The 23,300-nt window shown below is 53.0% G+C and overlaps 8 protein-coding genes across 8 annotated transcripts; 3 read left to right on the plus strand and 5 right to left on the minus strand.

Annotated features, from left to right (window-relative positions):
* Positions 1 to 142: 142 nt before the first annotated feature.
* BO80DRAFT_397402 (3-deoxy-7-phosphoheptulonate synthase class II) lies at positions 143 to 2,280 on the minus strand. The gene is made up of 6 exons (XM_025717381.1): positions 2,066 to 2,280; positions 1,894 to 2,003; positions 1,780 to 1,843; positions 1,630 to 1,722; positions 1,530 to 1,581; positions 143 to 1,478 (listed from the first exon to the last, which is right to left on the minus strand). The coding sequence occupies exons 1-6, from the start codon at positions 2,085 to 2,087 to the stop codon at positions 404 to 406; spliced, it is 1,416 nt and encodes a 471-aa protein (XP_025580330.1). The 5' UTR covers positions 2,088 to 2,280; the 3' UTR covers positions 143 to 403.
* Positions 2,281 to 2,439: 159 nt separating this feature from the next.
* Positions 2,440 to 3,172, plus strand: BO80DRAFT_421193 (huntingtin-interacting protein K). Its single transcript, XM_025718545.1, has 2 exons — positions 2,440 to 2,877; positions 2,966 to 3,172. The coding sequence occupies exons 1-2, from the start codon at positions 2,548 to 2,550 to the stop codon at positions 3,074 to 3,076; spliced, it is 441 nt and encodes a 146-aa protein (XP_025580331.1). The 5' UTR covers positions 2,440 to 2,547; the 3' UTR covers positions 3,077 to 3,172.
* A 100-nt stretch (positions 3,173 to 3,272) lies between these two features.
* BO80DRAFT_345142 (uncharacterized protein) lies at positions 3,273 to 11,913 on the minus strand (the record flags this gene model as incomplete). Its single annotated transcript, XM_025715310.1, has 10 exons — positions 3,273 to 4,190; positions 4,239 to 4,485; positions 4,537 to 5,021; positions 5,076 to 5,353; positions 6,317 to 7,355; positions 7,409 to 8,127; positions 8,180 to 9,367; positions 9,742 to 9,749; positions 10,376 to 11,682; positions 11,746 to 11,913. The coding sequence occupies 10 exons, from the start codon at positions 11,911 to 11,913 to the stop codon at positions 3,273 to 3,275; spliced, it is 6,357 nt and encodes a 2,118-aa protein (XP_025580332.1).
* On the plus strand, positions 11,695 to 12,754 carry BO80DRAFT_86567 (uncharacterized protein). The gene has a single exon (XM_025724866.1). The coding sequence runs from the start codon at positions 12,104 to 12,106 to the stop codon at positions 12,707 to 12,709; it is 606 nt and encodes a 201-aa protein (XP_025580333.1). The 5' UTR covers positions 11,695 to 12,103; the 3' UTR covers positions 12,710 to 12,754.
* A 1,099-nt stretch (positions 12,755 to 13,853) lies between these two features.
* On the plus strand, positions 13,854 to 14,841 carry BO80DRAFT_345151 (dienelactone hydrolase family protein; the record flags this gene model as incomplete). The annotated part of the gene is made up of 3 exons (XM_025715311.1): positions 13,854 to 14,094; positions 14,169 to 14,250; positions 14,325 to 14,841. The coding sequence occupies 3 exons, from the start codon at positions 13,854 to 13,856 to the stop codon at positions 14,839 to 14,841; spliced, it is 840 nt and encodes a 279-aa protein (XP_025580334.1).
* Positions 14,842 to 14,864: 23 nt separating this feature from the next.
* On the minus strand, positions 14,865 to 19,064 carry BO80DRAFT_372383 (ABC transporter ATP-binding protein; the record flags this gene model as incomplete). Its single annotated transcript, XM_025716524.1, has 5 exons — positions 18,658 to 19,064; positions 17,943 to 18,606; positions 15,990 to 17,880; positions 15,813 to 15,935; positions 14,865 to 15,757 (listed from the first exon to the last, which is right to left on the minus strand). Coding segments are annotated over exons 1-5 (3,954 nt in total), but the record flags the coding sequence as incomplete, so codon positions are not given.
* A 620-nt stretch (positions 19,065 to 19,684) lies between these two features.
* BO80DRAFT_440736 (polysaccharide biosynthesis domain-containing protein) lies at positions 19,685 to 20,364 on the minus strand (the record flags this gene model as incomplete). The annotated part of the gene is made up of 5 exons (XM_025721144.1): positions 19,685 to 19,742; positions 19,807 to 19,843; positions 19,899 to 20,183; positions 20,236 to 20,260; positions 20,320 to 20,364. 5 exons carry the CDS (start codon positions 20,362 to 20,364, stop codon positions 19,685 to 19,687), a joined length of 450 nt encoding a protein of 149 aa, XP_025580336.1.
* Positions 20,365 to 20,666: 302 nt separating this feature from the next.
* BO80DRAFT_372388 (synembryn) lies at positions 20,667 to 23,146 on the minus strand. The gene is made up of 6 exons (XM_025716525.1): positions 22,631 to 23,146; positions 22,507 to 22,581; positions 22,213 to 22,448; positions 22,043 to 22,162; positions 21,138 to 21,982; positions 20,667 to 21,084 (listed from the first exon to the last, which is right to left on the minus strand). Exons 1-6 carry the CDS (start codon positions 22,656 to 22,658, stop codon positions 20,985 to 20,987), a joined length of 1,404 nt encoding a protein of 467 aa, XP_025580337.1. The 5' UTR covers positions 22,659 to 23,146; the 3' UTR covers positions 20,667 to 20,984.
* Positions 23,147 to 23,300: the final 154 nt, after the last annotated feature.

The raw sequence follows: 23,300 nt of genomic DNA on the forward strand, positions 1-23,300 counted from the left end.
TTAGTTTGGTTTCGATGCTTTACTTGTTGGTTCTTACATACTACATACCCCCTTTGTTTGCAGAGTGGTGATTATGGGTTTTATTGGTTCCGGTTGGGTTCGGTTACATATGTTGGTATATTAGAGATATGGAAATAAGATTATCGCTTTATAAGACCAGCGTGTCAGGTTTTGATTGGGATTACGGGACTTGGGTATATGATCTGATTGTCTGTATCAAAACTAGGGAAGTAATAAGTAAGGAAGTATCATTCTTTTCAAGTAGAGGTAATAGAAACCCGAAAGAGGTAGTTAATAGTACCTGCCTGATTTCCGAACTACGCTCCGTAATCATAGACTAGACTGTCATTTTATGCCCGTCTGCAATGCACGGAGTACTCATTCTTCAGAAGAAATCAGGGAATCAGTTTGAATCCGAATCCATCAACTGCTCATCAATCTCGCGATAGAAGCCCGCGACTAAAAACGCCAGCTCGAGGGCCTGTTTCTCGTTGAGACGCGGGTCACAGAAGGTAGTGTATCGCTCACTCAGACCCTCCTCGGTGAGACCGCCCGCACCGCCGACACACTCGGTGACGGCTTCGCCGGTGAGTTCGAGGTGCATGCCGCCGAGGAAGGAGCCCGCGGCGCGATGGATCTCGAGGGCTTGTTTGAGTTCGGAGAGAATGTCGCTGAAGTGGCGGGTCTTGACGCCCGAGGGCGTGCTCTGGGTGTTGCCGTGCATGGGGTCGCATTGCCAGACGGGGACGTGGCCGGAGGATTGCACGGCGGCGATGTGGCCCGGGAGGTATTGGGCGATTTTGGAGGCGCCGTAGCGGGAGATGAGGGTGACTTTGCCGATTTCGTGGGTGGGGTTGACGATGTTGAGGAGTTGAATGAGTTCCTCGGGGGTCATGCTGGGGCCGATTTTGATGCCGATGGGGTTGGCGATGCCGCGGAAGAATTCGACGTGTGCGCCGTTGAGTTGTCGGGTGCGGTCGCCGATCCAGAGGAAGTGGGAGGAGGTGGCGTAGTAGGATTTGGGGGGCGCGGTGGAGGTGGAGGCGGATGAGGGTTGGGGTTGGAGGTCGGGGTTGCGGAGGAGACGAGTTAAGCTCTGTTCGTATTCGAGGAGGAGACCCTCGTGACTGGTGTAGATCTCGACTGTCTCGACACCGCGGTCGGTGTCGATGCCGACGGTTTGCATGAAGCGGAGGGCGTCCTTGACGCGGCTGACGATTCGGGTGTATTGCTCCCGGATGGAGGGGGTGATGACATGGCCGAGGCCCCAGTCAAGAGGGGAGTGTAAGTCGGCCAGACCGGAGGAGAGGGAGGCGCGGAGGTAGTTGAGAGTTGCGGCGGAGTGGAAGTAGGCAGAGACGAGGCGGGAGGGGTCTGGTTTGCGCGACTCGGGGGTGGCATCGAAGCCGTTGATGTTGTCGCCGCGGAAGGAGGGCATCTCGACGCCATCAATGACTTCCATTGGACTCGAGCGGGGCCTGTGTTCGTATGAGCATGCGGTTGAGGAGATGTCATGCAGTGGTACTGACTTTGCGAATTGTCCTGCAATTCGAGCAATCCGGATGACGGGTTTGTTTGCGCCTGTTGGGGTTAGCACCATGCATGGGTTATAATAATGTATAGACTCACCCCAAATCAAAACCAAGCTCATCTGCAGCAGGAGTTTAACCTTGGCTTCTATCATGTCCTGATTGCAGTAATCGAACAGCTCCGCGCAGTCACCTTCGCAGCGTCAGCATCGTCCAGCGATCTAGATCTAGGCAGTGTGAGAGTACACACCTCCCTGAAGAACAAACGCCTTCCCAAGCGCCACATTCTTCAAGCTCTTCTTCAGGTTATTCACCTATCACCCAAATCAGCATGTGCAGTGACTCCGCGCTGAAGACCGCGTACCTCCTGAGTGGTAACCAAAGGCGGTAGCTTCTGCAGCTTTCCCAACGCAGCTTGTACACCCTGAGCATCCTCGTAAACAACATCCTGCTTGATGGGCTTCGAAGCCCAGGCTAGTTACCTGCCAGTCAGCGATTCGCACTCAATTGACGGGGGAGGAGAACCCGAAACGCACAGCTGGGGGACCAGTCATCCATTGTTGATGGCGGTGGTGGTAGTGATGGTGGGGGGGGGTAGAGATCGACGCTAGGAGCTGTCAACTGTGGATTGGAGGGGCGATCCCCACTGCAAGTTGCAACGACGCGAACGAGAGACAGTAGCAAAGAATGCAAGAACGAAGCAGCAGCTGAGTAGCCCGACGAGCAAGAAGTAAAAGTAGAGACAACAGCAAACACTCCACGAGAAAAAAGAAAAGACACGAGCGAGTTGGCGGTCGGTTATTCGCGGATTGGCCGTTGAGTCACGGTCCCGCGCTAGCTGTATCGGGGATAGCCGCTTAGTTCGTCCAGCGGAAGTCCGACGTCATTTAGCCCATCCTTCCTCTACATCCTATCCCATCTCTTATTGATTAATCAAGTACTTATCAATGGATTAACCGCCCAAAGCCTCACCACATCCTTTAAACCTAAGCACTGAAGCAGATAAAATCCTCTTATCATGTCCGACTCCATCCCCTCCGCTCACGCTGACGCCGACGCCCACGCCCCCGAGCATCATCAGCTCCCCGCCAACGCCGAGGACCGCAAGGCCGCCGCCGCGCTCTCCGCCCTGCACAGCAACCAGATCGCCTCCGACGCGATTCCCAGGATTCCGTCCGCGGCGGACCAAGAGGCCCTCGGCAAGGCGATGAGTCGGTTGGAGATTGCGGCGGGGCACGGCGCGGGCAGGAAACCGGTGGCCGAGGCGGAGGCGGAGGCGCAGAGGAAGGAGGCGGAGGTGAGTAGGAAGAGGGCTGTGAAGGTGGCAGCGGAGGATGTTAATCTTTTAGTATGTATATACCTCCCTTTTTGTTGTGCCGTGATGAATGGGCGGATGGATGATGGATGGATGCTAATGCGGTGGCTGTGCATTGCAGGTGGAGGAATTGGATTTGTCCAAAGTCAAGGCGACGGAGCTGCTCAAGCTGCATGATGGGAATGCGGTCCAGGCGATCAGGGCCTTTGTTACCCCGGCTCTCGGGGCGTGATCTCCCACTCTGTAGCCGGTAATGGTTGAGCTGGTCTCGAATACCTACACGTTAATCTGCAGTGTGTCATAATGAATCAAATTTTGATGAACCAGGCCGTCTATCATAACCAGGCATTCCTCGTATATCCCATATCAACTCAATTCAGACTAACCCACATGGCATCTCTATATACAGCGCATTTTTCTTCCACCGTTCAACAGCGCTCGTCGGCCTCCTCGATTTCCTCCACATGCTTCTTCTTCTCGATGCCCTTGCCTTCATAGATGAAGTAGAGGACAAACCACCCCACCAAGGCCTCCAGCGCCAGTGCCCACCAGACCCCCCCGACAAAGTTGTAGTCCAGTCCCAGTCCCAAGCCCCAGCCGCCAAGGAACGGTCCCAGCGTGCGCGCCGCACTCGAGATGCTCTGGGACACCCCATTGATGGTCCCCAGGACCGACGGATCCGATACCGAATTGCTCACCAGAATCACAGCGGCCGGCAGGGCAAACGTCCGGGATATAACCTGCAGCCCGATGACAAAGGTAAAGGCCGGCCAGACCATCCACGCCACTCGCGGGACGATCAAGAGGAACGGCATCAGGGCATAGGCCAAGGAAGAAAAAGGCAAAAACGTCCGGAAAGACGGCAACGTGCCCAAATACCCTTGGACCCAGGGATAGATAAAGATCTGCAGTGGCAACCCGATGACCCCGATGATAGCAGTAGCCATACCGACTCGAGACGAGGGCAGGCCCAGACCGCCGCCGAAATGGAACCATCCATCTCGGCTGCCTTCGAGGGCACGGGGGGTCGGCAAGAACGTAAAGGTCATCGAATTGAATGCGCTGGTGTGGAACGCCAAAAGGAACTGGGCCAACAGCGTGAGGAGGACATTAGGCGTCCAGATCTGTCCGAAGCTGGGACGCTTGTGGCGAGGTCGAGCGCGCGAGCGCAGTGGCGTGGAGGGAGCCGATCTGCTCGCGACGCTGCCGTCGATGTACAGAGACTCATCGTCCGGATGCTCCGTCAAGCGGCGGTAATACCGGCCTCGACGCCGGTTGAATGCCCTCCCAATTCTCCGTCCCAACTTCCGGCCCCAGTCACTTCGATACCGTGCAACCTCATGTGTCTGCCGCAGTCAGCATCCAGCTCCTCCCAAGAATCGTCAAGCACATACCTCGTCCAGTCCAAAGAAGACAGTACCCAGGGAGACAAAGATAAAGACCGCACTGAGCACGTTAGGCAGCGCATACGGCCATTTCCGCATCCACTCCACTCCATTCTGGCCTCCAAAGAGCGTACCAGGACCGAATAGATGCGGATAGCTATTCAGCGGATCTGCCAATGCGCCACCAAGAACCGGACCAATAATCACACCAACATTGAAGCACATAGGTAACAAGAGGAACGCTCGCGATTGATACCTGCAAGGGTCAGTACCAATCCCTCCAAGTCCAAGCAATCAAACAACTCACTTCTTCTCCTCAATAATCTCCGCAATCATCGTCCTCATGACACCAACATTGCTATTCAGCGCTCCACCCAGCGTGCGAAACACCGCCGCAGCAAGAAACGACTTGGAAAACCCGAATCCCAAACACGAGATACAAGTTCCGAGCGACCCAATAAGAAGGACTCGTTTCCTGCCCATCCACTCCGCGTCGGCCAGGCGACCCCACCAAACAGCCGTCAGAAACTGCGCGGCGGTAAAACTGCCCTGGAGAATCCCCGCCTGCGTGGAGATGGTCGAGTCCGGAAGGGAGGGGTCGAAGGACTTGAGCTGGTAGAACATGTAGGCCTGCAGCGATGTCTGGGTAAGCGGCTCCGACAGCCGAGCAATGGTCAAGATAGCGAGCTGGCTCTTCTTCGGCAACGAGGACCAAGTCACTGGCTTTTCGCTGGGCGGATTGGTGGTGTCGCTGTGGTTGGGCTCATCCTCGTCCTCGTCCTCGTCCTCATCCTCATCCTCATCGTCGCTGTCGTAGTCCTCGTCGCTACTGTTGGCGATATCTACTGATAAGCGCCGTGACGCGATAATCTCGGGCGCAGGCGCAAGTATACGGGTCTGCGCGGAGCTGCCATCGTGGATTGCCGTGTTGACGCTCGCCTCGTCGCCGTCCGCAAACGAATCGAGGGAGATCCTCGGGGATAAGAACTGGGTTTCCGGCTGGTACGGATCCTGGCGGACACGCGAATCGGTCGCAGGAGTATCTACATAGTCGGTGTGCAGGTGGCGGGCATCCTGATGCGGTGTAGAGGTCATGTAGAGAAACTCACGATCGAGGATCGGGTCTGGGGAAGGATCAGGAACTAGGTTCGTCAAAGTCAAAGTGGAGGAGCACGCAAAAATGGGAGACAAAGCAACACAATCTGGGGGAGTGGAGGAAGACCGAAAACTACCGGAGGAAAGGCCGAGCGATGAGCCAAACGCCCCCCGAAGCTTGTCATCCCCGCTAGTCTCCCTCGGGTTTAGGCCTCACCCCGAGCTCGCGTGCGCGCCCTGTCTCCACGGCTACAGTACCACTCCAGTACCCTGACAGTACCACCAGCCAGGTAATCTACGTGCGAGGACCAGGGTGGCTGTCCCACTCCGTCCCTTACATGGCTGGACTGAAAGGAATGCATGCACAACAGCAATAATTGATACGTGTTACAGTCACAAAGAAACACCTAACCAGCTGAATCCCACAAGCAACAATTAAACCAACCAGGCGGGGCACCCCATGCATCCGATTCAGCACAACGCCGTATCCAACATTATTCAAGACAAAGGAAGAAGAGAGAAGCGAAGAAGAAGAAGAAGAAGAAGAAGAAGAAGAAGAAGGAAAAGGAAATTTTGATCGCATCGGCGTTGCGAGTTCCAAACCTTGGGCGGAGATCTAAAGCAAGACCATCAACGTCCAAGGCCAACCTCCAGCAACAGAGACCCGAAAAGGCCTGAGGATTCTCAAAGACAGTCACACACTGGACAATCCAGCGGACAAATTCTCCAGGATCAACTCAAAGGCCCAGCGCGTCAGCATATTCTCAAGGATCCGGGACATACACCGAAGTCAGTCAAAACCGGATCCAAAAACTTGCATCTGCACGAGACGGGAGAGTGGGAAGAAGGAAAAGGGGAAGAAAGAGGAAGACGAAACAAAAGTACAAAGGGAAAAACAGAAAAACAACAACAAATTAAGAAAAGAGCCAAAGCTCTCCTCAAGCATCAACAATGACAATGGTATTCAAACTAATGGCGACGGCTTCCACCACTGCGGCCGGTCATCTCTAGTGTGCTCTCAAATCCTTCCCAGGGAAGTTCGTCGTCATCCTCATCGTAGTCCGGCTCGGCGCCTTTGCGAGAAGACTTGTCAGTGGTGCCAGTAACATCAGCTGCCCGCCCTGCGGTCTCAATGCCGATCGATTGAAGAGTCACCTCCATCTCCTGCTCGGTCATCTCACGGCCATCCTGCTTTTGGCCCTCGAGAACATCGTAGAGCGCATAGATCTGGTCGGCCTTCATGTCGATATCCTTCAGCAGCTTTTCAATCTTCTCAGCCACAGACTTCCTCTGTCTCTTGCTCAATGACGCATCCAGCTTGTTGTACGCGCCCTGATAGGCCACCAACTGCATCTTCAAGTGTGCGAGCTCATCTTCCAAGGCCTTAAGCACGGTCGCAAGGGCAAGTTCGGGGGATTGTGCAGGCCGTAGAGTAGGTTCTTCATTGTAGGGAGAAGGCGCAGGCATACGCTCCGAAACCGGAATGGGCTTGGGAACCTTAACTGCTTCGCCGGTATGGTCACAAGAGCCACCAGGGATGGAACGCTTGCAGACGGTGCAGTTTTTGCCATTGTGTTGAGTGGCACTGTCGAGAGCACGCTGTGCAGGTTCGGGAAGCTTTGCAAGGTTGTTGTCGGCCAGATGGGCAGGGTTGAATGTGATATCAGGCAGAATGAAGGCCGAAGTCATTTCTTCGGCGATCCGCCGCCGGCGCCGCTGAGCAGCAGCAGGCGCGGAGTGGTCCGAATGGCGTCTGGGACGTTCGGTAGGCACCGACAGGTTACTGTCTCCCTCCGCCATGCTGGCCCTGGAGGTTGCGGTCAAGTCGCCCATTGCCGAGGCGGGTCTGGATGGCACCCCCTTGCTTTCCTTGAGGGAAGACTTCTTAGGGACAGCCGATTTAGCAACACTCTGGCGGGTCGTATTCCCTGTTTCATTTGCAGTCTGATCTTTGTTCGTGTTGGATTGGCGCCGTTTCCGAGCCAGTCGTTCCTCCTCCAGTGTCTTCCGCAACTGGGCAATCTCGCGTTCCTAGGTGCCAAAGTCAGCAATGGTGGTTGACAGTCATCGAACGCGTTACTCACATCAACAAAGCTCAGCAAAGTCAGGTCCTGCTCGGTTGCGCTGGATTTCTTGGTGTTTCCGGTGACCTCTCCAGTGGACTCAACAGGCTCAGTCACGTCAACCTCTTCGACAACCACTCGCTTGACGCGCTGCTTGCCAGTATTTGACTGTTTCTTGCTGTTCACATCACTGCTCTGTGAGCGGCTCTTGGACTTCTCTGCCTTTGTCCTCGACTTTTCCCTGCTCTGCGGGACATCAAGTGAGAACAAAGCTTCGTCTGCCCTTTCTTTTTCGAGTCGAGATATCTCCTTGTCGACTTGCGTCGAGACCCTGGCGCGCGAGTCTTCTTGACGCCCAGCCTTAGATCGAGAGCGTGAACTCTTGCCTGTAACGTCCCTCGTGCTTCGGCTCGTGTGCTTGCTTTGCTGCGTGTCAAGCTGGCTATCTTCATCACTTGCATCAGTCATAGAAGAAGACAAGTCTGATTCGACGGTGTCGTCGCGGTTTCTGGGGCCGGCAGACAGAATCTTGGTCAGCTGCGACTTCAGCTCTGAGACCTCTTGGCGAAGACTCTCATTCTCGCCCTTGAGGTCTTGCGTTTCAAGGTAGGCCACGCCCAACTGAGAGACCGCCATATCGCGTTCCCGGTTCAGCCGTTTCAGACTCGACTCCTGAATCTGGCTCTTTCTTTCGAGAATGTCGAGTCTATTCTGCAACGCCAGATTGGCAGCATCCAACTCTGAGGTGCAACGTTAGCAGGGCATCCGGAAGACCAATTCAGACACACTTACTTTGGTAATCGCTGGCAACTCGATCCCTCCTGTACTCATCCTCCTCTGATTCGTATGGGCGGCTGCGACCGTTCTTGTCCTTGTTGCGCGACTTGGTTGTTCTCAAGGACTCATTCTCCCGTCTCATCTCGTCCATCCTACGTTCGGCTTCAGACTTGGACCTTTCGAGTTCCGAGACCTTGTCCTGAAGGAGTCTCAACGAGACAAACAAAGCCTTCTCATCTTCTGGGATCGGGACTGCATCAAGAGGCATATGTTCGCGAGTCAAGGATGCATCAGTGGCATCATGTGGAGGGGACACAAAACGTGTCGTGCGTGCTCTGTTCTGGCGTGCGTAGACCGGCGTGCCATCTTCATATACGCCGGAGACCAATTCGGACAGATTAGGAAGGTCCGGCAGAAGGAACGAATGCTGAGTGCCTGTGTCACCTGCATTAGGCGCGTTGCGCGAGTTGGTGCTGGTCTTTCCACGACGAAGTTCCCGAGCGTAAGCTTCCTGGGAAGCCTTCTCCACGGCGTCGGCAATTTGGTGGGAGAGATTGGGATTGGCAAAACGTGTCGGACGCGTACTGTTGGCCACCACGGTGGGCCTTTCATCTTCAATCAAGGATCCCTCATATGCATCACGGACCTTTGCATGCATCTCTGACAAAGTCCGCCGCTGCTCTCTGCGAATCGACTTTGCCGACTGGGGATCAACGTTCTCTTTATGAGCAAGACTGGCGCGTCGGATCTGAGCGTCCTTTCGGAGACTTTCGCTGACCGCTCTTCTCGCCGAGTTACGCAGGGCAGACTTCTGAGGGGTATTGGAAGTAGGATAGTCGAGTCTCACAGCTGGAGATGACGAGCGGACACTGTTCTCGATGGTCATGTAGGAGTTTCTCGAGTCGTCCAATCGACGGGGAGGTTTCGCAGGGCCTCGTCCCGCCTCGATGGAGATACTATCGTCGTGGTCGTCGGCTTCTTCTTCTTCTGACGTGCCGACCGGGGAGAAGTTGGGTAGGTATTGTTCGAAAGTGGATGTGTTGAAGGCATAATCCGGCTCTTCTTCTTCGAAGTCGTGGCGCTTCCTGGCGTTGGCGTTCATGGAAGGAAGCCGGGGGCTACCACCAAGCTCTTTGGTAGATGCGATCGCCTCGTGCTCGGGGTCGAAGTCTGAGCCGAAAGACGCGAAGCTGTTCGTTGTAGCTTCGCGCGACATGTTGACGATGTGGGACGCGCGTATTTCGGAGATGAATTATTAAAATCGATTTGCTCAAGGATGATTATGAGTATGATTTTAGCAGACTCGAAACATTAATCGACGAGACAACTGAATTTGCTAAGATCGCTGACGCTGCAAGCTGCACGGTGGACAATGTAGTTAGTTAGTAGTGTTTGGACGGGCCCCGGGGCAGCGCGTCGGCCCAGCGCGAGTTCGAATCTCCAGGCTCGAAACGGGCAGTAGCCACGGAAACCAAATCTAGAAGGAACCAGGGGCAGGCCGTCAATTGGAGAGGAAGGCAAGGCAGTGTGGTTTGCTTGGTGTCGCGGAAGCAAAGCAATTCCACAGCAGGCACCACTGACCCGGCTAGACAAACGCAACGGAGACGCGAGTGGATGATGCGACGGAAATAAATGAGGAGGTTGGGTTGGGGGGTCGACTCTCGACCATGCCGACGGGAGTGGACCTCGCCCGGCCGTTTTGGTTTGTTTACGCCGTGGCCCCCCGTGGAGCGGCTGACCGCCTCCGTCCAGGTCCCGGTTGGGTGGGTGTCCACTGTAGATCCGCCCACGAGCACTACTATCTACTAGATACTCCGTAGATATTGTTTTTTTTTCATGTATGAAATGAAGCTATAATCTTGTTGAAAGGTGACAGGGTATTTTCCCGAGTATAGTAGTATGTTCAGACAGGATCAGATAGACACAGATTCCTCCCCTTTCTTTCTAAATGTACAGACTGGATGGGCGGGAACAAAGTCGCCCATATATTCGGAATGCCTTCGATTAACGCCTTGCTAGCTGGGTCAAATCCAGAAATCGACTATGAACAGAGGATGGGAGGGTGATTAGAAACAGTATATGCTAGTATGGAGGGGTCGTAAACGCTCATGCTCGTAACAGGGTATGGGATGCAAAATCGGGGAGGGCAGCCGTAACGGAGACCGATTGTCGTTCCATCAGATATCGGGCAGACTATCGGTGAGAAATCACGTAGATTGGTGAGCATGAGAATCATTCTCCAGCAGGTGTGCTTCGGCGTGTTCAGAAGCCGTGTGTTCTTCGTCGACCCGTTCGTCAGTAGAGGGGGCCTCGGTGGAAGGGGCCTCGGTGGGGTGTGGCTCAGCGGAATGCTGCTCTTCCCGCTCCTCCCGGAGGGGATTTGTAGGGGTTGTCGGGGTATTGCTAATGGGGCTAGCGACATCGATATGAATAGTAGGTAGAGGGGTCAATTCACGCAGGTGTGGCGCGTGCCCGCTGGTCTCTGTAACCGGACTGGTATAAGGCGGCGCTTCTCCCCAGTCCAAGTCCTCGTACTCGGGTGGGGGAATATGGAGTGCTCCAACGTCGCTCTCATCGGTTCCCGTTGATGGCTGGTCCGCTGAATGGGTCGACGTTGCATGCGACTGGACCTGGGTGAGAGTGTCTGCGTCGGTGCCATTGGACTGATACGACGAGTACGACTCGCCTCGGGAATGAACGCCGGTGAGAATCGACCCAGAAGATCGATCAGGGTTGGAAGCATCGGTGAGGAGAGGGCGACGGTCTGAGTCGGGCGAACTAGCTCTAATCCGCGACCCGTCATGGCGAACATGGCCCAACTCGGCGTACGATACACTCGAGATGCGCCTATCGCGACCACGATTCCGAGATTCGGCCAAAGCCGCGCTGAGATTCGTGCTGGTACCATTGACCGATATGCGACTTCTTTGTCGGGCGCGACTTTCTTGCCGAAGTTGTTCGAGACGGATATAATCCCCGCGCTCACGGGCCTCCCGACGCTCCTGTCGGCGCCACTCACGTTCGGCCAGGTCATCTCGCCGTTGCAAGCGAATTTGGTACAGTGACTCCATCAATTCTTCTCTGCGAGACTCCTCTTCTTCCGCTGTTTCGGGGAATTCCACCACCATGTCCATGCCTTCTCGTTCCCCTTCTCGAGCAATGACCTGTTCGGTTGGTTTCGGACTGGCTGAGTATGCGGGGAGGGTGATGACCGATCGAACCGATGTATCGCGCCGAACATTGCTAGTATTATTGGCGGCCGGGGCGGCAGCGGTGGTGGTTCGCATTTCGGCGCCTCCCTCGGAGGGAGCGGCTCTGGTGGCGTTCGCATTTTGGTTATTCGACGACGATCCATCCGGGACCTGACCGTACGAAACGCCCACGTTCCACCTATTCCATTTATCTTTCAGGAATTTTCCGGGCAGATATTTCGGTCGACAGTCCATGCGGCGGAGGGTCCGTAGGACGAAGTAGATCATTAGGGCGGAGGCCAGGACAAAGATAATGCAAGCGACACACTGCCGTCGAATTCATGCATTAGTAAGGGTCGACTAGAAAGGACGGACGATAAGGCTTCTCACTATTATGACAATATTGTTCTTGTCCGAGCTACTCGTATGAGACGAGTTTGTCTTATCTTGGCTGCTGTCAGTGTTATTATTGTTGTTGTTGGAGGGGTTAATGTTGTCGATGGTGCCCGGGCCATCCTGACGGATGTCAAATTGGCGGAAGTTGGCTGGAATGTGCATGCTGGGAATTCCGGGCGATCGTGAGCCCAGATCCTTAGCCCCAAAGCATGCAGAACGGGAAGAGAATCAACGATAGTAGTAGGATCGCAGGCGAAAGGTTGGAGAGCCGGATCGGAGGGGAACTGGAAGAATGGGAGCCTAGACTGGGAACGCTGCGGAACTGGCGGATGAATGCGCTGAAGGCTCTATTATGTGGAGTGTTATTAACCAGGCGACCAGGCTGCACACCTCGGTAGCTTGGAGATATTTGATAAGATATTACGAAGCAGACCAGGAGACCCGACACAGGCCAGAACGAATATATAGCGACAATGCTGGTGATGATAGAATGTGGAGGAGAGGATTCATCCGCGAATCCATGGCCTCAGCAGAGTGGGTGAGAAAGAGGGAAAGGGGAGAGAGACAGAGAGCGAGAGAAAGCAGCAGAATAATACGAGCAGGGCAGCAAGCAGCTCGATCAGCGGCTAGTTTGGTGTCAAAAAGAGTGACGATAGTAATCATCCCCAGACAGGCTGCGTCTCGTCGTCGAATGGCGAGGGCGCAAAGCAAGATTGGCGACTACGCCATGCAGCCAGCGATGATGATGCCAGATGCTGAGTGGCTGGGTTCCCGGCAACAGATAAATGGCTGGTTCGTTTGTCTTTTTATTTTTTTTTTTTTTGTTACCCACCAGCCAGGCGTCCCTTCTGGCCACGGAGAAATCCGGCCAGAAACTCAGGAGGTCGCTCAGGAGCTTTCATTCTTAGACTCTGTATACAAATTAAACGGTCTCCATCGCATCCTCCCGACTAATTAAAGGCGATCTCATCTTGAAACGACAGGCGGAATCCAAATGCTCCCGGTTTTCCCTTTCCGAAACCCCCCCCCCCCTCCAGCGCGTGCCATTTTTAGAACACGTTCCCTTCCACTCGGACTCGGAGGATCGATCGTTTGATTTGCTCGAGCCTCGATCGACTCGTCGTTTCTTGGGACCGTCCGCGAAATAAAGTTCGCTTATCAGCGACCAGATCAGCTCCTGGAGCTGCTGGAGCTGGAAGTGGGAGGCTGGAGCATCTCCATGACGATGTCGGAATAAGGTCCTTCCGGTTCCGGTATCCTGGCTATATAACCAGGTAGTATAGCCCAATTCCATCCCCAGCCAACCTCCGGGGGGTACAATGTACCACCAAGCCACAAGTCGCATACTCCGTATAAGCTTCTTCATTGTTCTCCCAATGACCAGCCAATTCGGCCCAACCAAGGGATTACATTGTCACTTCTCTCCCATGCACTACATCATAAGCTCACGACCTCGTAACCCTGGTGCCTATATGACAAGAACAATAATCTGCGAGAGTACAAGAATATTATCCACGACTAGCCAATACCATTACACGGAGCATAAAGCCCCATGCAGCCGGAGAATGAATCGTAGGATATACTAGTAGTATCACAGTCTGTACGACAAAAGTGCGGAAGTCCAGGGTTATATTCTCCATGTTCAAGTTGCAGGAGATATATAGTAGTCTCCACTGAAGCAAGCCGATGCCCATGTAAACACATTCCACACAACGATACTCTGGACACAGCTACTAAATCCTAAGAAACTATCAAGTACTCAGAATATAGACAATAGTCCATCCTAGCCCGTATCCATCCTCTTCCCCGGCGATAAGTACCTACCGTCTACCTCCATCGGAGTTAACCCACTACCTCCGAACCCAATCGCCAGTACACCGTAGCCATCCATCCATGGCTCGACTCCTTCCCCCCCCCTCCCCAGCCAAGGAAAGAACCATAAGAACCCCCTCATCACGAGTCCTTCCTCCCATACTCCCTTCCTAGTATCACCTCACTCGAAACCCCAGCAATCTTTACCTATACAGCACTACAAGCCCACCAGCCTAGCGCAAAACGCCAACAAACCCGCAAGCAAGCAAGCAACCAACCAACCAACCAACATGTCCTGTCCTGACTGCTTCAGCGGACATGTACATGAAGGAACGCCCAAGGGGGAAGTAACCACCTTGCATGGGCTAGATGTCTACGTGACAGAACCCTCGGGAGGGGCGGAAGCCGTCAAGGGCATCGTGATCATCATCCCGGATGCGTTCGGGTGGGAGTTTGTCAATAATCGGATTCTGGCGGATCGGTATGCGGAGAAGGGGAAGTATAGGGTTTATGTGCCGGATTTTATGAAGGGTGAGTACTATTACCTGGGTTGATGTTCCGATGGGATGGATAGGGAGATACTGAGTGGTATTGGATGTGTATAGGACGTGCGGCGCCCGTTTGGGCTCTGGATGCTGTCTCATCGGTGATGAAGACAGGGTCAATTAAGGATTGGGTTACGAAACCGTGAGTTTGTTCGCTGGCTGGTGGAAATCCTATGTACAAAGGAAGCGAGTGTCTTCCTGACTCACGCTGAATAGATACCATGTTTTCTGGGTCGCGTATGCGATGGTTCCCTTCCTTTACCATAACAAGTTCGCCAACTCTTGGCCGGTGGTCAAGTCGTTCTTCACCGCTGTTCGCCAGAACGAAGGCGCCGAGCTCCCTATCGCTGCCGCGGGTTTCTGCTGGGGAGGCCTGCACACCGTTTATCTGGCACACGGGGAGGAGGTGGACGGAAAGCCCTTGATCAATGCCGGCTTCACCGGTCATCCTAGCAACTTGGCCATACCGGGGGATATTGAGAAAATCAAGATTCCCGTCAGCTTTGCCATGGCAGAGCTCGACAGCATGGTCAAATTGCCGCAAATCAAGCAGATCGAGGGCGCTTTAGACAAGAACGGCGGGGTGGGAGAGGTGAAGATCTATTACGGAGTTGGCCATGGGTTCTGTGTGCGAGCAGACGTCATGGTCGAGAACGTCGGAGCGCAGGCGAGCGAAGCAGAAGACCAGGCAATTGAGTGGTTCAATCGCCACTTCGCCGGACTCTCCTTTTGATTTGGTCCGTCATCTGTTCATGCGCCTGTTTCATCTTCATCCGAGTCTGGCTCCTCTATAAGAGCCCTTAATTTCCCATCCGTCTGTCGTGCGAGCTCCTTGTATGCCCCCTCTTCCACCACGCACCCATTCTCAAGCACAATAATGTTATCCGCAATCTCCATCATATCCCTTGCGTGCGTAATGATAAGCACCGTGAGACCTAGCCGGGTCGTGACCAGCCTCTGCACGGTCCGCCGGATGATCGTTGCACTGCTGGGGTCGAGGCTGGACGTGGCCTCGTCCATGATTAAAATCTGTGGCTGCCGAACGAGCGCCCGTGCAATCACCAGCCGCTGGGCTTGTCCCCCCGACAGTCCGGCCCCTCCATCCCCGATCATGGTGAAGTATCCTTCCGGAAGGGAACTGATAAAATCGTCAATCCCAGCCGCCTCCGCTGCTGCGCGGACATGAAAGATCGTGTGAAGAGGGGATTCTTCTTCTAATCCGTAGCTGATGTTCTCCGCAATGGTTCCCGGGAAGATAGAAGGTCGCTGGGAGACGATGGAAATCAGCGAGCGGAGTGTCGGTGTATGCACGCGTTGGAGGTCAATTCCATTTAGAGACACTGTAGGCCATCCATCCTTGGAAGGAGGTGCCTCGTACAGGGCTAGCAGGAGCGATGCTATGGTCGACTTCCCGGATCCCGACCTCCCAACAATTGCCGTGCATTTGTTCCTCGGGATGTTGATGGACACGTCCCGCAGGACCAGAGCATCAGGACGTGATGGATACCGGAAGTTCAAGCCCTTGACCTGCACCGGTGCTACCGTGGCTATCTTCAGATTGCCTCGGTGTTCATGAGAAGCGCCCTCGGGGAGATTCGCAAGGCGTAAGAGTTGGTTTGCCATCTCCTGCGAAGTGCCAATCTGAGGAACTACAGGCTTATTTAGTAAATGTTGGCAGCAATCAATATCAGAGAGGCGACTAACTCCATGACAGTACCGTGCTGGCGTATGCGATGCTGAATAGAAGGACCGAGAATACCGTCATCAGATCCTGGACGGTAAATTCGAGCGACGATACGAGGACCGCTCCGTAGTAAAAGATCAGAGCTGTATTTGTTAGCTTCACGAGGATCCAAACCGTCCCTATGGGCCGTCACTCACTGCTGACGAATATGATCATGGGCTCCACCAGTCCGAAAAGAAACCCGGTGTAAACAGCTTTCTTCAGGCCAAGAACCATACACATCGACGCAGCCTTCATATGCTTCTTATGGAAATATGGCTCGAGTGTCAATGTTCGGACGGTGCGGATTTGCGAGAATGTCTCCACGAATACTTCGGAAGCTGATGTTCGGACCCCGGTACATCGGCGCTCCCATATCCCATTGGTCTTTTCGAGTCCTCTGGTGATGGCATATATGACAGGGCCGCAGGCTACTGCAACAAGAGTCAATTTCCAGCAGACAGCCATGCTCCATATGATAGCAACCACAGCCACTGCAGCGGCCACGAGCACATAACCGCCAAACCGCGCAACAAGGTTCCTCATCTCTTCAGCGCTTTGGTTGAGACATGTGGTAAGTTGAAAAGGCTCATTCCCAACTTCTTCGAACCATTTACGTGGCTGATCAAGTACAAGATGGAAACTTCTTTTCCGGAGGCGGTCCACCCAAGCCTGGCCACATAGCTCCAGAAGATAATGCATCAAGAATGATGCAATGCCGTCGCCTATTGCAACACCGAGAACAATCAATGACCATGTCGAGGCGCGGGCTTGGCTGTCATAGAATGTCTCAAGGAGTTGTGACAAGCAATAAGAAAATATCGGGGTGGCCATTGCATGACAGAGGGTGCTTAAGCATCCAAGGATGAGAAGCAAACGCTGTTTCTGAGTCAGATTAGGAACTATGGTCAGCATTATCTGTGCCAGTGACATGCGTTCTTGCGGCGAGAGGCGTGTTGTGCGTTTGAATGACCACCTGGTAGGCTGCTTCGATCTGGCAGCTTTTATCTCATTGACAGCCTCGTTCATCGGGATCATGTTGCGACTCAGCCGGTGGGACGGGACATCTGCGCCACGGACTTGGATGGATTTGAGTTCAAACATCTGCAACCCGATGGAATTTCTCGAGTCTGGGAAAGCTCTATCCCATCGGGGGACTATAGACTTGGGATTGCTGTGCAAGCTTGTATTGTATCTGTAGAGAGCCGATGAATGTTGTGCAAGCTCTTCATGCCGAGAGTAGAAATCTAAGCCCGGACCGCATGTGCTCTCGGTTGAGATTTCTGAGGCATGGGAACACGAGTCAGAAGTATCGCGAACATCAGTAATGTTGCTTTCATCATGAACCTTTTTAGCAGGGATGAGGAATGTGTTGCTGTCTTCCAGCTCACATCGGTAGCCAGCTTGAACAACCCTGCCTTGGTCCATGATGTAGGCAAAGTCGTGATCCATAATCTGGGACATATCATGCGTGATGATAATCGTTGTCTTCCCTCGACGCCATTCCCGAATAGCTTTCATTATTTCCACGCGGTTGGTTGCATCCAGGGCACTTGTGGGCTCATCCATTATTAAGATCGGTGTATTCCTCAGCCGCGCCCTCGCAATCGCCACCCTCTGTCTCTGACCACCACTTAAGAAATCACCTCCGTGACCAACACAGGTGTCGATCCCCTTAGGTAGATCATCTATGGTATTGTGAAGCATTGCAAGGCCAATGCATTCCTGTACATCTGTTTTGTGAAGTCGGTCATAATCGCGGCTGCCGAACGCAATATTCATGAAAATAGATTCATTGAAGAGTACGCTTCGCTGTTCAACAACGGTAATGTTATTCCTTATCCAGTCGATGCTCAACGACTGGATGGGAACACCATCAATTGTGATCTCGCCCGATACCGGTAGGTAGAAGCGTGTGAGCAGCTGTCCAAGCGTGCTCTTTCCAGACCCGCTTCTGCCGATAACGAATGTTGTCTCTCCAGCGGGGAAGAAGAAGCTTGTCGAATCTAGGACAAGTCGCTTCGGTTGCGATGGATAAGCAAATGAAAGCTTTGGTGAGAGTATTGTAAGTAAATAATACATGGTGATAAATGGGCTTTCGAAGCACTCACATCGCTGACTTCGAGGTCACCTTCGCAAAAGTCCGGGTATACAGACCCTCTCCTCTCCCCTCCAGCCGCGTCATTCGATCGATCACCCAAGGTATGAACCAAAGCTAGTGCTGCAGTCTTTCCTTTTGCCAGGAAGACGACCTGTGGCATAAGGAACTCCATGGACTGTGCCGCTGCCAAGCAGGCCCAAAATGTTCTGAGGACCTCACCCGCTGAGAGGTTGTCCGAGGTGGCCAAGGAGCTCCCGTACCAGAATCCCTGCACAAACATACCAAATGTCATCAGTCGCAGAGCGGATATCTGTAGGGAGGCAAAGTGTGCGCGTCTGAGGTAATGTGAAGCAGCGTTGTCAATACTGGCCACGAAATTGCGGATTTCCGTGGATTGCCCATTAAAAGACTTGACGGCGTCGATCGAAGTAGCGACATTGTCAACAGTCTTCGAAGCATGTGCCAGCTCTTCCTTCTGTGCGTCCAAACTCGAATTTGTCTTGGTGGAAAGGAATGACATGGTGGCAGAGAGGAAGGGAATGCCGGCCAGAGTGACTAGAGTGAGGTTCCAAGAGGTGCAAAAAGCCAGAGCCAACGAGAAAATAGCTCGAAAGACATACTGCAGCGAAAGGCCCAGAGCCTGTGACGTTCCCTTCTGTAAATCATCGATTTGTCTGGGTTCCTTATTAGCTGAAGCAGATGGTCATGGGCGACGGAACACTCACCCCTGGAGGGAAGACAAAAAGACCCTGGTGCCATCCGGCTGCGTTTCGAACCATTCCTGCTTCTTCTGCAGAAGCCCTTCGAATAGCTTCGTACGAGCATTCGCAGCCTGAAGTTCTCCAAAGATCACAAAAAGGATGTAATAAGCGCTGTTGCAGGCCCAACTGGCTGCCCCTAGAGCGACCAGCTCGATAGAATATTTGCTGATTCGCTGAGTCAGGTCATCTTTTGCAATTCTGCCTCCACCGAACAGTGCGAATGAGTTGAAAATCTCGCCCAAGACTACGGAAAAGACGGGAGTCGCGAGACTAGATATGACGGCAAAGATAATTCCTGGAATCAGACTCGGAATATGCTTTGTGGTGGTGAAGCCGAACAGGGACATCCACCCCGGCTTCCGGTAGGTGAAAATAGTCATCATGCTGCACCAGCTGGCCTGGTAGAAGATCTTTGTCGATAGAGTTCCTGATCTTCAACCCTTTTAATTAAGTACCATGTAAGCGAACATGATCATGGTAACCAAGTTATAAAACCTAAAGTATAGGACAGGGGCATGTGCAAGCGAGAAACCCAAAGTTACGGCCTTTCCCCAGGAACTATAGCAACAAAGGGAGACGCTTGGCTCGGTGTCATCCCGGCCGGGGGATGTGGCCGACCTTTCCACATGCGGGCATATTAGAGGGAGGAGATCAATGGGCCGCCGTTGCCATTGTTCTCGGGCCCACCACCGAGTCGGCAAACCAACCACATATCGTTTTATTCATCACTGCATTCCAGCTTTATAAATCCACCTGCTGTATGTACATGGTTTTCGCGCCGGTAGAAACCCTCCCGGGGTGTCATGTCGGAGGCTAAGTCCACTCCTCTATAGGGCCATATATGCTATATTGGAACCACCCGATCGAGATCTATGGGATGACGTACTATATGGCGGTTGTTGAACCACGGACTCGAGTCATTGCATAGTCTCTGGGATATTAGCAATGCAAGGATGGCCAGGGCCCGAATGAGAAAAGGTCGGTTTCACGTTTACGACCTCGCGTTCTGGGCCCGCTCGTAGATCCAGTCGTTGAGACCAGCACGGTTTCTAATCAATATGTAAGCATCGGGCTGTCGTTATCGCTGTCACTGTCTCCGGCATAGGGACTCACCTGGCGATCTCGACGGCATAAAACTGCATACGCATGGCTATTCTTCCGTTAGCCGGCGATCCGACCCCGCTCCCAAGCCACCCATGACTTACCGAAGATAGTGGTATCTCTGTCGTATTCGACCTTGGGGCTGGCACGGAGCATGGTTCCAAAGTTGAAATCCTCGATGGTCTTCTCGTACTGGTTGATCCAGTTGCGCCACTTTTCCTTGCCCTCCTTGCTCTTCATCTTATCTTCGTCGAGCGTCTCGGCCGGATCGAAGTCGGGGAACTCCTTCAGGAAAGACTCCAGGATCTCATCATCCATCTTCGTCAGGCGCAGTTTAGAGCCGGGGACCTTCTCCAGAATGGACCAGTATGTCATCAGATGTTCCACGGCTGCATAATCGTGAGTCACGAGACTAATTAAATTAGCGGTATCTGGACCAACCCTTGACGGCGAACTGCTTCTCCATCTAAATTGAAAGTCAGTGTCTTGTTCGGGGTTCTGACGGTCTCGGCGCAAGTGACATACATCCTCGAAGTTCTCCGCCGTCTCTGGATCAAATGGCTTCGACATTTTGGCGGTTGTGTAAGTGACAGATACTTAGATCAAAGACCGACGACAGGGTGATAAGAATGCAAGAATAGAGGCAGTATTCGGGGGCTAATAGCAAATGAAGTTGAAGCGAGATCGAAAAGTAAGTTGCCCCGCGACGGACTGGTCTTTTTTTCCCGCGGGCGGACATTTTTGCGCCGCCGCCTTTAACCCCGCCGCGACCGGGCGGTACGTCATCCACAGTACTATATAGTTCTCGAAACATCCAAAATGGTCGATTTAGGTCTTCAAGAAATGGAGTAGTGTTCCAATGAGAGAGTAGTCTAATTCTAATCTACTGGTTTTCACGGACTCCCTAAGTCGCTGACTGTTGAGAAGCGCCATGCCCGGTGTCTGCCTCTGTTGCTTATTAATGGGATTAGACCGAGGCCACTCTTGCTAAATCAGAGATGAATGCGTTGATGCTGTCATTCAAAGACAAACTGTGTAGACGAACCCCTCGCAATGCTATCCCCACGTATGCGTCCTCGATTTATGCCCAGGGCGATGTACTGATAACCATATGAGATGACTGGCCAGACCAAAAATTGCCCACGTCTGGACTGAGACACCGTGATGGTACAAGGATAGAGGTGGGCTGCTCAATCACTATCATCGGAGTCGGGCAACTCTTCGAATCGCCCTTCCTGGAGGGCTCGCGTAACGGGATTCTCCACAGAGAGAATGCCATTCGCCCGGGCTCTAGTAGAGCAGTCAGCAAGTGATCAAACAGATAGACGACAGATGGAACTAACCGTTCGAAAAGCACGAACAATCTTTCAGCTTCTCGTTCCTTCTCCTCCTTGGTCATAGGGGGGCCCTCATCCTGCTTCTCTGCTGCCCACTTCTGGCCAGTGATCGGATTGATATCGGGATTGAACCCATTCGAATTGGTTGCGAATGCTTCGCCTGCCGTCTTGGGGATCTCCATGCCACGAGAAGCCAACAACCCTGCGGCGAACCCGTACCCAATGTTCTTCGTCAGGTTTTCAGCGTCCTTTCCAGAGAGCACAAACATAAGCTCGGAGATGGCGGTCTTCAGGTTGGGGTAGGGGGTGGTCGAGAGGTTAAGTAACTTTGACGATAGGGTGTCGGATTGCCCAATCGGGCGGCTTCTATCGCCATCCTCTGGCAAAAGAAGCCATTGCATGTATTTACGGGGCCCATCTGGTGCCATCTCATGGATGACGACTAGCGAGTGAAAGAGGGGTATAGCCTTGGTTTCAAGCTCGTCTGGGCCATATGCCGACACGGCTTGGTCCAGGATGTTGATCAGTTTATCGACATTGCAGTTCTGGTTGAAGGTCGGGAAGATCGGACTATTATCGAAGACTTTGCCTTTCTTGTTTTCTAGATCAAGCGTAGACAGGCAGTTGAGAAGGTAGCTGAGTAAGCCTTCCAGAGGCTTTTGAGGGATATCAATGCGGCTGATCATCTTGAAGATGTGTGGTATTGAAGCTGAAAATGTCGCGGACAATTCGGAATAGATCTTGGAGACATTGAAAATGAGTTTCAGGGTGTCGATGAGGGCCAGTTCATCGATTTGCGACAATGACTTCTTGCCGGACTTGGGAAATTGTTTGGCGTGTCGGACAATTTGCTGATATGCATTATCAGTATATTTCGTCCTTGTATGCGAACAACGCACTCATTCACTTACATAGTTGACATTGTCACCCAGGGAGTGGTGTTTGATCAGGTCTTCGAAGTCCATTGTAGTGTCGTACGTAGAGAGAAATAGGATTCGGCTGATCACCATTTCATCCTCCGAGGAGTCGCACTGTTTGAATATCAGCCTGTGAAGGCTGGCCACTGCAGCAACATACGAACCTTGAGTCTTTCTGCTAATTTGCCTCCGTAGCCTGTGTCCACGAACACCTGGCGCATTGCTTCATCTAAGAGGAGAGCATTTGCGACACAGCGCAAGGCGGCCCGACGCACATCAGGTGTGTCCCCATCAGCACCATATTTTGCTAATAGTTCTATTCCCTCCTTTGAATAGATGGGACGGGCGTTGTTAGGATTGGTTCCATGTTGCCTCAACTCTAGGAGTGTCTGCACACGTTCTGTAGCACGCGGGCAACAAGGTTAGATGTATACATATTATATCTCACTTTTACTTACCCTTTGATGTAAGAGATTTATCCCCAAGGTCTGTCTTCAGCGAACCCAGCAACTGAGTGACTCGCTGCAACTTCTCTAGTATTCTGTTAGATGGAACTGTACCCATGTAGTGGCTTGCGCATACCGGGGCCCTGAAGCGGCCTGAACTCCATGATTAAGTTTGCTTTAGCGCGGTTCCCTGAAAAGGGCGTCAGGTGTTTATCAATGAGTAAATGTTGGCTCGCAATAATCGTCTTACGGGGCGCGATGTACCCCTACTAGTCTGTCCAAGGAGTCCCACTTCGATTGGGCTTGTAAGGGTTGCGACAGAAGCAGGCCTGCTGGGATGACGATGGATTAAATAGAAATGGCAATAATGGAGCTTCGCAGGTTTCTGTGAGTCCGGTGAGTTTCTATTCACTGATGATTTGTGGTAAATATCAGGTCTGTATGCCACGCAATGGATATGGCCAGGAGCTAACGCTGGGCCGATGAATAGAAATCCGCGGTGGAATAAAGCAACCCCACCGAGGCTCAAGGATAATACTAAGTCGCTGCACAAGATCTCCGCCGTCTGCACATACAACGGTGGCGTTCAATAAGTCGGTGAGGAAGTGTGGGTATGTAAATTGATATCTGGAGAAGCGGGTATCAATTTCAGGGGTGCAAAGGCTTCGTGGAAGCGTCAAGGCCCTGATAATTTGTCGAAATCCGACAACCGCAGTGGATGCCTTAATGCTGCCTTGCTGCCTTGTTGCTCTGTTGCCTGACTGCCTGATTGCCTTGGGCAAAAAACGCGGCGCTGCCACTTTACG

Source organism: Aspergillus ibericus, assembly GCF_003184845.1.
Source record: "Aspergillus ibericus CBS 121593 unplaced genomic scaffold BO80scaffold_2, whole genome shotgun sequence".
Classification (NCBI taxonomy): Eukaryota; Fungi; Ascomycota; class Eurotiomycetes; order Eurotiales; family Aspergillaceae; genus Aspergillus; species Aspergillus ibericus.

What these genes read in the sequence shown, in the direction of transcription:
- BO80DRAFT_86567 (XM_025724866.1), top strand. Translation starts at nt 12,104, where the DNA reads ATGTGGAGTGTTATTAACCAGGCGACCAGGCTGCACACCTCGGTAGCT.
- BO80DRAFT_421193 (XM_025718545.1), top strand. Translation starts at nt 2,548, where the DNA reads ATGTCCGACTCCATCCCCTCCGCTCACGCTGACGCCGACGCCCACGCC. An exon ending in CGGAGGATGTTAATCTTTTA is followed by an intron (nt 2,878 to 2,965) that starts GTATGTATATAC and finishes TGTGCATTGCAG; the next exon opens with GTGGAGGAATTGGATTTGTC.
- BO80DRAFT_397402 (XM_025717381.1), bottom strand. Translation starts at nt 2,087, where the DNA reads ATGGATGACTGGTCCCCCAGCT. An exon ending in CTTTGGTTACCACTCAGGAG is followed by an intron (nt 1,844 to 1,893) that starts GTACGCGGTCTT and finishes TTTGGGTGATAG; the next exon opens with GTGAATAACCTGAAGAAGAG. An exon ending in GGCGTTTGTTCTTCAGGGAG is followed by an intron (nt 1,723 to 1,779) that starts GTGTGTACTCTC and finishes GACGCTGCGAAG; the next exon opens with GTGACTGCGCGGAGCTGTTC.
- BO80DRAFT_372388 (XM_025716525.1), bottom strand. Translation starts at nt 22,658, where the DNA reads ATGGAGTTCAGGCCGCTTCAGGGCCCCG. An exon ending in TAAATCTCTTACATCAAAGG is followed by an intron (nt 22,449 to 22,506) that starts GTAAGTAAAAGT and finishes CGCGTGCTACAG; the next exon opens with AACGTGTGCAGACACTCCTA. An exon ending in AATTAGCAGAAAGACTCAAG is followed by an intron (nt 22,163 to 22,212) that starts GTTCGTATGTTG and finishes ATATTCAAACAG; the next exon opens with TGCGACTCCTCGGAGGATGA.